Source organism: Cnephaeus nilssonii (genome assembly GCF_951640355.1).
Source record: "Cnephaeus nilssonii genome assembly, chromosome: 22".
NCBI classification, from domain to species: domain Eukaryota; kingdom Metazoa; phylum Chordata; class Mammalia; order Chiroptera; family Vespertilionidae; genus Cnephaeus; species Cnephaeus nilssonii.
In genome coordinates, this window is record NC_137093.1 from 27197734 (window position 1) to 27214408 (window position 16675).

Here is a 16675-nt window from a genome sequence, read left to right on the forward strand (position 1 = left end):
CATCTGTCGAACCCAACACCACCCAGGTGCTGTCCTCCGCTCCCCTCCCCGCTGGTGAACACCACTCACCTCTCAGCCCCTCCTTTCTGGGCCAAGTGCTCTCAACCACCTCTGTGGTCAGGCCAGGTCAGCCAGGAGGGGGACGTGGAGGAATGGGGGATGGGTCACCACAGGGCCCTCAGGAGCCAGTTCAGGACCAGAAGTGCACACAGCAGCTCAAGTCCCCACAGGGCTGCGTGGAGGGCAGGAAGCTGGGGAGATCAGCAACCGCCTCCCCGAGTGTCTACAGCCTCAGGTGGGCAGGGAGGGGCCTGAGGTGTGTCTGAGCCCCCCTGCGTCTCACCGGTCCCTCCCAGCAGCGCCTTCCTGGGGACCCTCGGGCAGTGGATGTGCCCAGCTGCTCCCAGACCTCCCGACTGGCCACCTGCAAACCCTCCTCATCCCCCAGCGACCCCCAGTGCTGACAAGTCTCCAAACTCAGACGCCACCCCACCTGACACTTCTCAGCCCCATACAGGGCCCGCGAGGGCACAGAGAAGCTGCTCAGACCGACATCCAGGTCCCAGACCACCACGGCGGAGCCGAGAAGATTATCCAGGGACCCAGGCCTCTAACACAGAATCCAGTCTTGTATCAGGGGTGTAGTTCTCCATCTGTAACCCAGACCACCACTCTATAACCCAGATGTCCAGGTGAGACACCAGACCACACCCCGGGACAAAGACATCCCTCCCTGGCTCGAATGACCCTCCCAGAACCCAGACCTCCATCCGGGGCTCAGACCTACATCCAGGTCCCAGACCAACATGGCGGTCCGAGGAGATTATCCCGGGGCCCAGGTCTCTAACACAGAATCCAGTCTTTATCAGGGGTGTAGTTCTCCATCTGTAACCCTGACCACCATTCCATAACCCAGATGTCCAGGTGAGGTGCCAGACCACACCCCAGGGCAAAGACATCCCTCCCTGGCTCGAATGACCCTCCCAGAACCCAGACCTCTATCAGGGGCTCAGACCTACATCCGGGTCCCAGGCCACAAACACCGAATCCAGAGTTGTATCAGGGGACTAGATCTCCATCTGTAACCCACACCACTATTCCATAACCCAGATGTCCAATTGAGGTACCAGACCGACCCCGGGGCTCAGACCTCCCTCCCCGGCCCGAACTGCCCTCCCAGGACCCAGACCTCTATCAGAAGATCAGACCTCCATCCGGGTCCCAGACCATCACGGCGGGGCCAAGAAGATTATACCGGGGCCAAGGCCTCTAACACAGAATCCAGTCTTGTATCAGGGGTGTAGTTCTCCATCTCTAACCCAGACCACCATTCCATAACCCAGATGTCCAGGTGAGGTACCAGACCGCCCCCCGGGGCCCAGACTTCCCTCCCTGGCCCGAACTGCCTCCTAGGCCCCAGACCTCCATCCGGGGCTCAGACCTCCATCCGGGTCCCAGACCATCATGGCGGGTCCGAGAAGATTATCCTGGGGCCCAGGTCTCTAACACAGAATCCAGTCTTGTATCAGGGGTGTAGTTCTCCATCTCTAACCCAGACCACCATTCCATAACCCAGATGTCCAGGTGAGGTACCAGACCGCCCCCCGGGGCCCTGACCTCCCTCCCTGGCCCGAACTGCCTTCCCAGGACCCAGACCTCCCTCCGGGGCTCAGACCTACATCCGGGTCCCAGACCATCATGGTGGGGCCAAGAAGGTAATCCTGGGGCCCAGGTCTCTAACACAGAATCCAGTCTTGTATCAGGGGTGTAGTTCTCCATCTGTAACCCAGACCACTATTCCATAACCCAGATGTCCAGGTGAGGTACCAGACCGCCCCCCGGGGCCCAGACCTCCCTCCCTGGCCCGAACTGCCCTCCTAGGACCCAGACCTCCATCCGGGGCTCAGACCTACATCCAGGTACCAGACCATCATGGCGGGGCCGAGAAGATTATCCCGGGGCCAAGGCCTCAAACACAGAATCCAGTCTTGTATCACGGGTGTAGTTCTCCATCTGTAACCCAGACCACCATAACATAACCCAGATGTCCAGGTGAGGTGCCAGACATTGCCTCCCTCTACTGCTGGTCTCTGCTGCCCTCTACTGGAATCTCTCCTTCCGGGCTGCCCTTCCCACAGCTGCACCTGGAGAGTTAGAGGTTTAAGCACTGACATTTCCCAAAGCCCCCAGTTCCAGGCTGGCCCCACCCCATGTCCAAAACAGGCGCATCCTCCCAGGTCTCACTGGTCCCAGGACATGGTCTTCACACCAGGTTGCTGTGTGTCTTAGGAAGGAAACTCTCCCTCTCTGTGCCTGTTTCTCATCAGCAGAAGCTGGAGGACCTCCACCAGGTTGGGGAGTCCCTGTTCTCTAGAGGACCAGCGGTAATCTCCCCCCATTTGCTGGAGGGGGCTGCATTCCCAGGGTCTCCCGAGGAGCCAGCGTCTTCTCTGTCACCTCCTGGGGACCCCGCAGAGGGACTCAGAGATTTCAGAACCATTGTCATACCCCTAGGTGGACCCTGGGACACCCTCTCCCTGACCCCCATGGGAAAGACAATGACATTCTCAAGGTGAGAGAGGGACCAGCGGCTTGAGTTTGGGAATGCAGGGGAGCAGAGAGCTGGGGAGACCTGGGCCAGGGAGAGGAGCCCACACCCTCAGGCAGGGTCTCTGGGGCCTGTGGGGTGGAGGATGGGCAGGAGACTAGGGAGGGGGTGGGGAGCAGGCCTGGGTGGGCCAGAGCTGCAGCTGTACTCGCTGGGAAGGCCCAGCCCATCACTCCAGGGTCCCCAGGGTCCAGCCAGACCCGGATTTCCGACCGCAGCCACCGCAGGAGGATGTGGTCTGTGGTGGTGTCTGCCCAGGGGTCATGGCAGGTGCAGGGGTGGGGGAGGGGGGCAGCTGGGGATGTTACATTTAGGGACAGTCCCTTCTTCTCCCCAAGCCCTGGGGTTGTCCCCGGGGCAACCACACGTTCTGGGCAGTGAGTGATGGGAAGGGAACAATTCCAGTGGAACCCCTGGTCCCCAAGGTACCAGGAGCCCAAGGTCAGAGGCTGGAGTGAGCCAAGCACCAAAATGGGGAGGAGCTGCACTGGATCGGGGGCGGGGGGGGGCAGGCACCCACACCCTGTCACTGTTCGGTGCCTTGACCATCTCCAAGGCCAGGGGAGGGGGTGTTGTGCAATCCAGCCCTCATCCCTGGACCTCATCCCCCAGACGCTGCCTGAGCCGTGTGCGGGGAGTGGGAAGATCCAGCCTGGGGTTCCTTGAAAGCTGCTCTGTTGAGTTTGGTCAAACCGTTAAATCCTGATCACCATCAACTTGACTTCTTTCTTCCTGCTCATTATTGCCCTTGTCAAGAGCAGTAGAGGGTCTGAGAATTTTGACTCTACTTGCAAGCTGAAAAGAAAGCCGGTTGCCGTAGGTTCCCGGATGCTGGCAGGAGACACGAGACTCCTGGGTCAGAGACAAAGGCCACTTTGTTGCTCATAGTTCATTACTCAAGTAGCCAGAGTATCAGCATCATTAAGAATATCAGCATCCCACATCAGTCCTCTGAGCGCCCCCAAGATGATGTAAAGAGGCCCAGGTGACAGCTGCACATCCAAGCTTGGGGACCCCCAAATCTTTCATACCGGCCGGTAAGCACAGGTTGCTCCAGAGGGAGACACCCTCTCTACAAGCATCCTTGAAAAGATGGTCCAACACAAGGGCAATCGGTGCCTTTGCTCACGAGACGTGCAGATCCAAAGAGATCCTCAGACAGTGGTCTCCCAGCAACCATCGTCCATACCAACAAACTGCAGTCCCAGGCTATGCGTTACTGCTTCCCATGGAAACATCTGGATTGATTTTCACCAAGGGCAGCAGGAGAGTTCATGAGTATCTGACGCAAAACATGGGCCAAGCAACTCGTCAAGGGACTTCCCAGGAAAGTCAAGGTTGGTGGGGGCTGGGGCCCCCTTTGGAGTTGCTGAAGCAGAAAACCGGGAGCCCTAGGGGCAGCAGCTCTGGAGCTGAGCGGATGTATGAAGGATCCTGTGGCTCCAAATGCAAATGGAAAGCAAGAGGGCGGGTGCTGGGTGTGACAGGCAGGAACCTACCACCCGAGTTCTCCCAGACACCAGCAGTGTGAGCCCACGGGGAGACCCACAAAGCAGGCCTTGTGGCTGCGGGGCACCCAGAAAGTACGGAATCTGCTTGAACAGCCATGTCCTCATCTTCAAAAGGGGAGATCGCCGTAGCCCAGCAGGGAGCAGGCCCCGTTGTCAGGGCCACATAACAGCGCCACTCTCATCGGCACATTATGTGTTATGTTCCTGGGCTCCCAAACAAGCCCCGACCCCAAGCACCTGGGCAGCCCGCCCCGCCTGCACCCTGCCCAGCACAGCCCACACCTTGGCTCCCCTGGGAGCAGGGCACAAGCCTTCCAGGTGGAGGAGGGCTGGAAGCACAGGGACAAGTTCACCCCTAGATTCCAGCTCACCCTGCACCCTGCACCCTGGAACCGCCTTGGGTCCTGCATTCACCTTCTTGGGCCTCCGTTTTCTCGCCTGTAGGACAGGGACACTTGGCTCAAGGACACACCAAGAACTGCTCTGAAGCCCAAAGTAAGAGAGGAGGACGGGGAACCGGCATTGGTTCAACGCCTGCTCTGTGCTGGCGCTCAGCAGATGCGTGATCCCATTCATCCTCGGGCCCTCCTGCTGCAGAGGCGCGCTCCCCAGTTCACAGACAAGGAAACTGAGGCCCGGAGGTGACCTGGGTCTGGGTGGTTCCAACATTCCTGAGCTTGACGTTACTCCTGGAGTGAGGGGGGATCGATGACTGCCTGCCGGACCCTTGCCTAGCTAGCCTAGGAGCTCACCAAACTTACCAGGCTTGGCCAAACCAGCCAAGGAAGGGCCGGGCTTGACTGGCAGGCGTGGAGTGTGCAGGGGCCCAGCCTAGGAGCCTGGTCAGAAGGGCAACCCCAGGCCCACCCCAAGGAATTCAATTCCTCATCCACTGGGCACTTGGCTGCCCTCCAGGTCCAAGGTAGATGCTCTATAACCCAGAGCTGCCCTTGGGGAACCGGGGCAAGATGGCAGGCGCAGGTGTGCCCCACCCAGCACCCCAGGGGCGGGGCCAGCAGGGTTACTGTGGGAGATGGTTGAGCTCTGATTCCAACCACAGCAGAGCAGTTGCAGATGCCACTCTGAGGAGGATCCCCCGGGGTAACCACCCCGGAGAGGACCCGCATGGGGGCAGGCACCGGAGAAGACCCAGGCAGAAGATGGGGCCATTCGGGCCAGGGCACTCGGGGATGGCCGCTGCCAGTGAGGACCAGGGGCACCTGCCAACAGCACCCATTTCACAAATATGTAAACTGAGGCCCAGAGGTGACCGAGGTCTGGATGGTTTCAACATTCCTGAGCTTGACGTTACTCCTGGAGTGAGGGGGATCGATCACGCTCTGCAGGAGCCTTGGGAGCTCACGCTGAAGATCAGGCTGGAGGTGCCCTTGACCCTGAAGGCAGATGGGGCCCCGGACCGGCCATGTGGGCCATGAGGACTCCAGGGAGCAGAGCCCTGGCCCCAAGCAGCACTGGCCCCTGATGCCGCTGGGCCTGGCCGTGGCCACCCATGGCTGCTGCCCCTGCCAGCAGCACCTCAGAGCAGGGCCCAGGCCCCCAAGACCCGGCGGGAAGCAGCCCTGAGCCTGAAGGACAGGTAAGGAGCCCGTGCGCCTTGGGGGAAGATGTGGACGAAGGGAGGGTCGGTGGAGAGTGGGGGCCTGGGTAGACGCTGGCTTTATTGAAGAGTTGGCATTTTGTCCATTGTGGGTTTATTAGCGTTGATTTTTATGTTTAGTATTTTATTAAAAGGTATTCATCTCAATGAGTGAGGCTTTGGGCACCCCTTAAATTTCTCACCTCGCTTTCCTCGCCCCAGTCCTCTGGGAGGCAGGGGCAGGATGTACCCATCATTTTAGGGGCAGGCCCTCCCTCTCAGGATCCCCGTAATGCCCTGGTGTCATCCCTGTCTTCCAGACATTGATAGAGGCCAGAGAGGGGGCTGCAGCCCCGGGACATGAACGAGTCCCAGGACTGGACGCTGTGACCTCGATTTCCGTTCAAGGGCACATGCCTGGGTTGCGGGCTTGATCCCCAGGTTCGGGTGTGCAGGAGGCAGCCGATCAAAGATTCTCTCTCATCATGGATGTTTTTATCTCTCTCTCCCCGTGCCTTTCTCTCTGAAATCAATAACAATATCTTTTTTTAAAATCCCCTCTGGCATTGGCCAGTGCATTGGAAATGACGGTAGCAGGGGTTGATGGGAGAAAGGGCTCTCTCATAGACTTTTCATGGGAGTCTAAGATGTACAACCTTTCTAGCAACATATACATCATAAAGGAAAGTGTGTTTATTTATATTGTATAATTCCACTTCTAGGAACTCATCCTTTGGGGGTGGGGAATAACCAAAGATATAACCAAAGGTTTACAAACAAAAATGATGAGCCCGACATTGTTAATGATGGGAGAGAACCTAAGCATCCCACAGAAAGGGTGGGGATCATGACAGCATGGAGCATCCATCATGTAGAATCTGGCACAAAACTAAGTTTCTGAAGCATCTTGAGTAATATGGCAAATTCCATTTTTAAAAGGATGTCTAGGGTGCCAAATATAAAGAATGCTCCCAATTGGACTTATTATTATTATTATTATTATTATTATTATTATTATTATTGATTTCAGAGAGGAAGGGAGAGGGAGAGAGAGAAAAACAGCAATGATGAGAGAGAATCTTTGATCGGCTGCCTCCTGCTTCCCCACCACCACCACCACCACCACCACTGGGGATTGAACCCGCAACCCAGGCACGTGCCCTTGACCAGAATCGAACCCGGGACCCTTCAGTCCGCAGGCCGACGCTCTATCCACTAAGCCAGACCAGCCAGGGCGCTATTGGGCTTTTTCATATGAGTGCATTTCCCAAGGCTTGTCAGAAAATGTAGAAAAAAATATCAGCGTATGTTTCTGGCTGTTGGGATTTCGCCTAATTTTAATGTTTGCTTCACAATTATCTATAGTTATTAAATATTCACAAGATTTATTTCATGTTTTATCTCCTAAAATAATGTTAATACAAGAGTAACGTGTTGTTAAAGAAAGATGACGCACAGAGGTATAGAGAGGTAAAACGGAGCGTTTCTGCCTGCCATTTCTCTACATCTTGCCCTAAAACCCATTGGACAGCCACTGTCTATTTTGCCCATCTGCCAAGCAAAAATGAGAATGTGTTTGTGTATTTGATCATGGATCAAACTTATTTTCCTTTCCTCTCTTTATTGCCTGGTTTTATTTCTTTTGCGAATTTACCGGCCGTAATTTTACCTGCTGTTGGTGTTTTGTTTTGTGTTTCCATTTAGTTGGTTGGGTGTTCTTATAGATCTATAGAAACTCTTCCCATATTTGAGAGACCAACCGCCTTGTTCAGTCTCTATGCTGGAAATGTTTTTCCCTGGATTGTTGTATGCCTCTTGCTCATGGGGTCTTTTGCCGTAAAGCCATTTTTAATTGTGATATGTCAGAGTGGTGTGATTTTTTTTCTTTATGGTTTCTGTGGTCTGTGACAAGCATGGCAGAGCCATCTTTATTTCAAGATCATAAGGTCAGTGTTCTATTTTACGCTGGTATTTTCCGTGTTTTGGGGGGTCGTTCGCTTGTGTTTTCTTCTGCTGGAGTTTATGTTGATGTCGGTGAGGACATAACCTTCTTTATTTTCCAAATGGGGAGCTGGTCGTCGAATGTTGGTTGAATGTCAACGCGCCTTCTATCCAATACTAACCCGTCGGTTTATCGCCTTCTCCCTACGGTTCTAATCCCATACCCATCGCACCCTGTGTTAATGGTCGTAGCTGTACAGGATGTTTGGGTATTTGGTCGAGAAAGACACCATCGTTATAATGTATTTTTTCAAAACAGCCGAGCCTATTCTCTGTCATCCTTCTCACTGTTGGGTTTTAGGAACAATTCGCTCATTGTCGTAATCCGCTTTCGGTGCCTGTAATTTGGTGGACTGTGCGGGTTCGTTGGAGAAGGACCGGCGTCTTTGCAACACCCGGCATTTCCCTCCAGGAACGCGGTCGGCCCCTGCGCACTCACTCTGCTATGATGCCTTTCGGCCCGTTGTCTCAGACTTTACCTCTGCCGACCTTGCACATTTTCTGTTAAGTTTATTCCTAAGGCTTTGAAAGATCACGTGGGTTGAAGCTGTAAAATGTCCCCCAGTTCATGTCTTAAATGGTTACTGCTTGTGTAGAAGGGAAAACGACTGATATTCGCATGTGGCCCTTGTATCGGGCCACTTCATCGAACTCAGATTAGTTCTAAGAGTTGTTTCTCTGAGTCCTTGAGCTTTTTTTTTTTTTTTTAAGTAGACTCTCTCATCACCTGCAAAGAACAACGTTCTCTCTTTTTTCCTATTACTTACACCTCCCCCATCTCATTTCATTGGCGAGAATCTGTAGAATATGCTGGAAAAGTGAGCGTGCTTTTTCAAAGCTTCTGCCTCTAAGTATGATGGAGATTTGGGGAGATACCCTGTATGGAGTTGAGGAAGTTTCCTCAGATAATCAACCTGATACAAGGCTGCGTGCTTGCTTTCTTTAAGTCAGAAGCAAGGGTGGAATTTATATTAATATTATATGAAATGTTGTTTCACACAATCTTACGTGCTCATCTTACATGCACCCATGACCCAGTGACCCTGCTTGCTGCTCAGGTGGGAAATGCTGGCCCCAGGGCAACAGGCTCCTTTCCAGATCAGATTAGGCAAAGCCTGAGGACTCCTGCCATCCTGACTCGCAGAGTGTGACTTGGGTGTTTCTGTTTATTTGTGAATCTTAATGGGCTTTTGTTTTCTGGTGGATGTCTAAAACAGAGGGTGATTCGATGAGGGGAACGTATGGTGGGATGACTCCAGGCTTGGAGAGAAGCCAGCTGAATGTGGGGGAAGTGTGAGGAGAGTCTATGGGGCCTGTGGAGTTTGAGGTGCCTGCAGGGCATTCCAGAGAGCACCTGTGAACCTAAAGCCACAGAGAGAGGTCCGGGCTGGAAATAGGGAAGGGAGACCCCTAGACAGTTGTTGGAGTGCACAGTGTGTGGTCAGAGGCAGAGAGAGAGGGAGAGTACAGGCAGAACGGGATTTGGGGGGTGTGGGGTCAATCGTCATGGAGAGAGAAAGAGCAAGAGTGGGTGGTGTCAGGCACCAAGGGGAGGACAGTCACCAGAAAGAGGAACCTTTGGCAGAGATATCCAGGGACTGAGGCGGGATGAGGGTCTTGTTGGCTTTGACCTGAGAGGTTCCAGGAAAGATGGAGTGAGGGCCAGAGGGGTCCCAATCGTATCCCAGCACATGAAACAGTTGGGAGCATTGTTGGAAGAATGGACTGATAATGGATGGAGGGATGGATGGATGGATGGATGGATGGATGGATGGATGGATGGACTGATGGATGGAGGGATGGATGGATGGATGGATGGATGGATGGATGGATGGATGGACGGACAGAATGATGGAAAGACAGTGGTCTGAGAGATCAGAAAAGGCTTCATGAAAGAGGTGGACTACACTGTGTCTCAGTGTATGGAGACAAAGGGGAGGGGATCTCCACATGGAAGCACCATTAGTCGGGAATGACCCAGTGTCCGCAGGCCCGGGGAGAGGGGAATTGTGGGGAAGGAACACTCAGAGGCCCCAGGAGGAGGCCGGGAGGTCTGAGCTATACCACACAGCCCCTTGAGGGGACAAGGCGCTCAGAATCTTTGTCAGCACTGAGGATTGGGTGGCGACCAGGACAGTCTTGTGGGGAGGGAGAACACACTGGGTCACGCCAAGGTATGGGTGCCACCTGCCTTGGATGGGGTGCTGGGCATGGGGATGCCTCTGGGCTATGGAGTCACCCAGGGATGCTCCAGCCTCTGGGGGGCTGCCTGCCCACCCGCCCCGCCCCAGAACACAGCTGCAGCCCTGCATCCGTCATGCCCGGCAGGTTCCTGTGCCAGACTGGCCCCCGGGGGACAGGCCCCAGGTGCTGGTCCGGCGGGTTTTAGTCCGAGCCTCAGTCACTGTGGTATGTTTTCGGCGGCGGGACCCAGCTCACCGTCCTAGGTAAGTGGCTCTCAGCACCTTTTCCAACCCATCCCACCGCTCTGCTGTCTCGGGCAAGTCACTGCTCTCTCTGGGGGCTGCTTCCTTCTGCCCTCTCACCCCACTTTCTCCATGGGCTCTGGGGAAGGCAGGTTGGTCTCGGGGTAACCAGCAGGGAGGACCTCAATAGCAGAACCCCAATAGCCCCCCAGAGTCCTGGGGTGGGCCCAGGAAAGGGGCTCCTTCACCCCTCCAGGGCAGATGCCCTCAGCGGGGCCAAGGCTGGTTCTGACCAGGGTCAGTGGGGCAGCCTTAGTGACAGTCCTAGTCCCGATGGTCTGGGCTGAGGGCTCGATGCGCTCCAGCCTGGGAGAGCCGCACAGGAGGCGGGGGCAAAGCTGGGGCTAGGACCTGGCCTGCAGGGACACCAAGGGCAGCTGGAGGAGAGGCTGTGGAGGGCGAAGAGGAGGGTCTGGCTCACTCTGGGCTGAAGCACTCAGAACCTCTATTGGGCCGCGAGGATGGGGGGGCAGTCACGGAGACACGAGTGAGATGGGGTGAACTGGCCCCTCGGGAGCCCGACCCTCTCAGGATGGAGGTCAGAAAGGAGTGGGTCCCACGGGGCAGAGACTCACTGACCCTGGAGCCCCATAATTCCTGGGACCCAGGTATCCCATCAGCCCAAGGGGCAGCCTCCTGCAGGGTGTTAGAGTCAAGAAATGATGAATGGGGGACTCGGAGCCACCACCCAGCGGCCGTGTCAATCTTGGGTGGTCAGAGGTGCCGAGGGGGCTGTGGGGCCTCTGTGCTCCTTGTCGGGGGGATCAGTGCCATGAACGCAGCGAGATGAAAGGTCTTGGCATCCGGGGACCAGGCACAGGGAGACAGGCAGAGCCAGAAGGAGCCCCTAGGCTTTGGCTGCAGGGACCCGGCCCTCACTGGAGAGCCAGGTGCCCCAAGGAGTCAGGGGTCCCGGCCCCACTGTGTGCTGGCTCGGGCTTGGGCCTCTCCACACGCTGTTGGGATCATCCTGGCCGGCTGGGAGCAGACCCCAGATCTCAGAGGAAGCCGGGGCACCAGAAGCGTGAGTGAGGTGGGGCCTGAGGCTGGGCTGAGGGCCCGAGAGGTCAGGGTCAGACTGCACACTCAGACTCAGGAGTCTAGGAGCAGGGAGCACAGCCTGCCCGGGTAACACTCGGGGAAACTGAGGCTACGGATGGAGGCGCTTAACCAGGTTACGTGGGAGTGATGACTTGGAAGAGGAGGGTGGGGGCTGGGAGGGTGGGGGCTGTCTGCTGTCCAGGGGCTGAGTAGAAAGAGGGGACAAAAAAGGAAGGAAGGTCCTCAAGGTGAACAAACACCACGGTCCCAGTCACAGAGGCCGTCCGTGGGGTAGGGGAGACCCTAATACCTGGGCTCTCCCCCTGCCTCTTACACCCCTTTCTCTGTCCACACAGGACAGCCCAAGTCGGCACCCTCGGTGTCTCTGTTCCCGCCATCCGCTGAGGAGCTCAGCAAGAACAAGGCCACCCTGGTGTGTCTCATGAGTGACTTCTACCCGGGCAGCGTGACGGTGGCCTGGAAGGCAAATGGCACCCCCGTCACCCAGGGCGTAGAGACCACCAAGCCCTCCAAGCAGAGCAACAACAAGTACGCGGCCAGCAGCTACCTGAGCGTGTCCAGCCAAGACTGGAAATCTGCCAGCGCCTACAGCTGCCAGGTCACGCACGATGGGAACACCGTGGAGAAGACAGTGGCCCCCTCAGAGTGTTCCTAGGACCTGAGTCCCCATTTCTGGGGACACTTCTCCATCAGACTCTCCCTTCCCCCACTCTCCACTGAACCCCTGAGGCTCCTGGCCTGGTCCGCTCAGACTGGGCAGGTCTCCATCCCTCCCTGTTTCCACTTCTCCTAAATAAACTTCTGGTCATTTATCATCTGACATGTCTCATGTGTGTTCTGTAGTCTGCATGGGTCTCTAGGTTGAAGGGTCAGTAATAACGGGCAGGACCGGAATGACATGACATGGATCTACCTGAGGTCCACTCGACTCACCCACCAGGGACCTCAATCAGCTCTGAGTGCCAGTGGGAGGGGGTTCCCAGGGCAGGAACTTCTCCTGCAGGACCAGGCCCTGGGACACAGTCCTGGTCACCTGGAAAGGGACAAGGGCTGAGTGAGAAGAATCCAGGGGCCCTGAGGAGGGATCAAGGAGAAATGAAGAGGGTCCCAGGAGGGCAGGGTGGGCTACAGATGTAGATATTGGGAAGGAAATCATGGAGGAAGGCTGTGGTCATTGGGAACAGACATTGAACTTCTGTGTCCATCATGGAGCCCAATGGGAGAGCCATTACCAGGTGCGGGGCTCATGGTTGGCCCATCAGCATGGAGTCATGGAAAGCGTTGATCAGTGCCTCCCATGGTGCCTTTGTCTAACTCTGCCAATGCACGTTAGCTAAGGAAGACACTGACCAGTCCTGCAGCAGAGAATCAGTTTCATATCATGGAGCCTAACATTCCGCCATCACGTTCATTCCTCCGACCCACTCAGGGAGCCTGGAACACCCTTCAAGGCCTGGTTCCTGGTGCTGGGAACATGGGGTGAGGATGAGGCACAAGGAAGCTCAGTTTATGTTCTCATGGGCCTGAGTCAAGGTCAGGCTCAAGGTGACCCTAGCAGGGGGCATGGACCTCCATCATCATGAGTCTCAACACCTGGAGTCAAATGAGGGTGAGCTTCCTGATGGTTGGTTTAAGGATGGAGCAGGTGATGTCAGCCTGCACAAGGAAGGTGTGAGGGGGCATGAGTGTTGACCTTGATGGAGTAGAAAGGGCACCGTCCTGGGCACCAATTGGGCATCCTGTGATGTTCCAGGGAGGGCATATCCACTGGAATTCAGGAGCCGAGTAAGGGCAGGTGAGACCAGCTCAGAGCAGGGGAAGGGTGGCCTGTGGGTTACAGCAAGGTCAAGCCTTCCCGGGACACAGCACCCCCCCCCCACTCCCCCGCTGGGCCCCTTGCCCCTCGCTCACTGTGCCTCAGCCCTGAGTGCAGCTGGTGTCAGAGACATGCGCACTCCAGGCCCCTGAGACGGGGAGACTGACTAATTTGTCATTTTTTTTACATACGTATTAGGAAAACCTACGTTATTATGTAATGGAATTTCAGCTCTATAGGGACACCATTGTGCCGGAATTAGTCCGTTATATCCAGATTTTAGTGTATTTACTTGGTTGTATCTTAGGTGTTGTTTACATATGAGAACAGAGTAAGGTTCCGCACTGTGAGGTTGGGTCTGTGAGTATCCCCCAAATCACTCCAGCTTTTCCATGCCAGGAAGTGGCTGCAGGGGCTGAGCTGCTGGCCCTGGGGACTCTCCCACAACCAGGATGCGGTCCCCAGCCCCCACGAGCTGTATCTGAGTGGGTCTCTCCTCCTCATGTTCCTGCAAAATGGTTTTGGCGTCAGAAGCTTAACGAGGTCCAGGTTGGACTTTAGCAAAATTGCCTCCCAGGATGGTTCCCCACTTTGCATCCAAGGACCCCTATCGAATAGACCTCCTTTGAGTGACAGCAGCTGCTTGGATGTCCAATGACTTGGTCCCTCAGACAGGAAGGAATGCATCATGGGATAGTTCAGATTCGCCCTCCTCCTCCTGTGAGTGCCCTACGTGTGCATGAAAGGAGTCGCTCCAGCAGATCTTTCTCCACCTGGCAGTGTGTTTCTCACCCTACAAAGATGAAGGAATGGGGACTTTTCTCTTTGGTCCCCAGTGTACAGGACAATGGTCTGGTCCCCGCCGTCCTCCCGTGGTAACAATGGCCGCTGAGTGGCGTGGGAAACTCTAGCAGGTGAACGTATCTTCCGTGTGGAAGCACCACGGGTATCCTCTAGGGATGACAACAAAGTGGCTGCAAAAGATGGACATTTGGCCATTGGGAGCCTCTTAGGAGGCTTCTGTGCGTCCAGACATGACTCCAGGGGATCCCTATGGTTCCTGGTTACAAGAAGCCAGCATGCTGTAGCTCCCCTTGTGCCTAGGGCCCTAGGCCTGGAACCTCCCTCAGGTGAAATAGACGCCCTCCAAACCCATCCCAAATCCCAGGAGAACACAGTAGAAACACCTGTCAGGCAGCACGTTCCTTTGGGAGAATTGCTTCCACCAAACGTGCTGCTGTACAACTCGCTGTGTCATCCATCCACCCTACAATCTGCTGAGGTGGTGGAGGGGGGACAGCGTGTGCGCCCCTGGCAGAGCAGACGCCAGCCGGGGGCAGTGGCCCAGGCTTCCTCCAGCACAGCTGCACGTGGGGGCCCAGGGGTGGGGCAGGGCCTCCCAGAGAGAGGTTTTTGTACGAGCCTGTGTCACTGTGTTGGGTGTTCGGCGGAGGGACCCAGCTGACCGTCCTAGGTGAGTCTCTCCTTACCCCTCTTTCCCTGCTCCCCTACAAAGTTTGGGCCATTTTCTGCAAGTTTTGCTATTTTTCTGGGGGTTCTCTCAGGTTGTGGCCAAGCTGTCACCCAGGATCCCGGCCCTTGGGAACCTGGGCTCTTTGGGCCCCTGGTCTTACTGTCCTATTTGGTCACCCTCAGCCATTCACCTCTGACCCTAAAGACAGAGGAATGGACAGGATGCCCTGTGTGTGGATTCTTCCATCTGTCTGTGAGGGTCATGCTGAATTCTAGAGGGGCTCTTTTCTGTCATCCCCTGATCAGTTCCTGTGGGACAGGATTATTTCAGGGGGTCATTAGTGGCCCCCGTCTTAAGGGAAAGAGAGGGTAAGGAGCATTGAGGAGGTAACCTTGTGCAAATTTTAGGGTGACCCAGTACCCTCTGGGCCAAGGATAGAGACACACAGGTCAGAGGTTCAGGGCAGGTCTCAGGGACTGTGGGCTCATGAACAAGGGCCAGGAATGGTGCTGGGGTCAGGGCTCCTCGGGGCCTGCATAGAGCTGCCATGCAGAGTCCTGACCAGCCTCGCCCCAGGGAACCCTGCAGGAGGAAGGACACGGGGGGGAGGAGGAGGTGCAGGAGGAAGGGTCATGGAATGACAGGTATGAGGACAAGGTGGCCTTTGGTCTCGACAGGAAGAACATCCTCTGAGAAGGAATCGCAGGATCTATAGCATGAAAGTTCTAATGATCTGAGCAATTAGTGGGGATGCCATTGACTATAGAATGAGCACGACCCAACGACAGACAGACAGACAGACATTTTGTTCATCAGAAAGAGAGGCAACCCAGTTTAGACAGGGAGCGGGAGACATAGATCTGGGGTGAGAAACTGACCCCCCTAGGCTGATGCTCCAAAGCCCCAGCACAAAGGATCAGGTCAGAGATGTCCACACTTGACCAAACAGGAGGTCAGAGGGCTCAGAGCATCTTCTGTGGGACAGACTGACAGACACAGACAGGCCCAGTCAGATACCAGGAGAAGGCAGACCCAAGAGCGTGACAGTCAGATGTGTGGGTGGCAGAACGGGACCCACAAGGAAGGGAGATGGCAGGTGTCCAGGCTCAGGGTTTCTGAGGAAAATGGGGAGTTGAGCTAGAAACACCCCAAACTGCCCTGCATGGCATGGATGTCACCTCCAGACAGGCCCCTGCCCTCGGGATCCTGATGGTCCTCAGGACACTGTCCCCACAGGAAGACCGAGGTCAGGAGCTTTCAGGATGGACCCTGAGCCTCTCCCCTCCTGCCCCTCCCGCACCCACAGGTCAGCCCAAGTCGGCACCTTCGGTGTCTCTGTTCCCGCCCTCCGCTGAGGAGCTCAGCAAGAACAAGGCCACCCTGGTGTGTCTCATGAGTGACTTCTACCCGGGCAGCGTGACGGTGGCCTGGAAGGCAAATGGCACCCCCGTCACCCAGGGCGTGGAGACCACCAAGCCCTCCAAGCAGAGCAACAACAAGTACGCGGCCAGCAGCTACCTGAGCGTGTCCAGCCAAGACTGGAAATCTGCCAGCGCCTACAGCTGCCAGGTCACGCACGACGGGAACACCGTGGAGAAGACAGTGGCCCCCTCGGAGTGTTCCTAGGACCTGAGTCCCCACTTCTGGGGACACTTCTCCGTCATACACTCCCTTCCCCTGCTCTCCACTGAACCCCTAAGGCTCCTGCCCTGGTCCACTCAGACTAGGCAGGTCTCCATCCCTCCCTGTTTTCACTTCTCCTAAATAAACTCCTGGTCATTTATCATCTCACATGTCTCATGTGTGTTCTATGTGTGGGACAGGTCTCTAGGTTAAAAAAAATGTGTAGGTCAGTCATGACATGAGATTCCATGTACCCATCCTAACTCAGCCAACCAATCAGGGACCTGAACCAGTTCTGAGTGTTGGTCTGAGCCAGGACCCAGAGCAGGAACTTCTCCGATGGGGCCGCCACCTGGAACACAGTCTCTTTTAACAGTGATGAGGGTCCCAGGAGGGCAGCCGTGGGCTACAGATAAAAATACTGGGGAAGGAATCCATTGAGCCCAGTCAATGCTCTTAGGAAGAGATATTGAACCCAATGGGGAGACCCATTACCA

General features: G+C 55.8%; 1 protein-coding gene and 1 gene segment (V, D, J or C); both read left to right on the top strand.

Annotated features, from left to right (window-relative positions):
- LOC307094449 (immunoglobulin lambda-1 light chain-like) overlaps positions 1 to 11920 on the top strand; it is a gene marked incomplete at both ends in the record, with an annotated part of 32381 nt that extends 20461 nt beyond the window's left edge. Inside the window, 2 exons of the mRNA XM_079763277.1 lie at positions 10107 to 10164; positions 11601 to 11920. Of these exons, the coding sequence (XP_079619403.1) occupies positions 10107 to 10164; positions 11601 to 11920 (378 nt within the window). The remainder of the gene's footprint in view (positions 1 to 10106; positions 10165 to 11600) is intronic.
- A 908-nt stretch (positions 11921 to 12828) lies between these two features.
- Positions 12829 to 16181, top strand: LOC307094287 (Ig lambda chain C region-like). The segment is given in 3 exons: positions 12829 to 12934; positions 14400 to 14555; positions 15862 to 16181.
- The last annotated feature ends 494 nt before the right edge of the window (positions 16182 to 16675 follow it).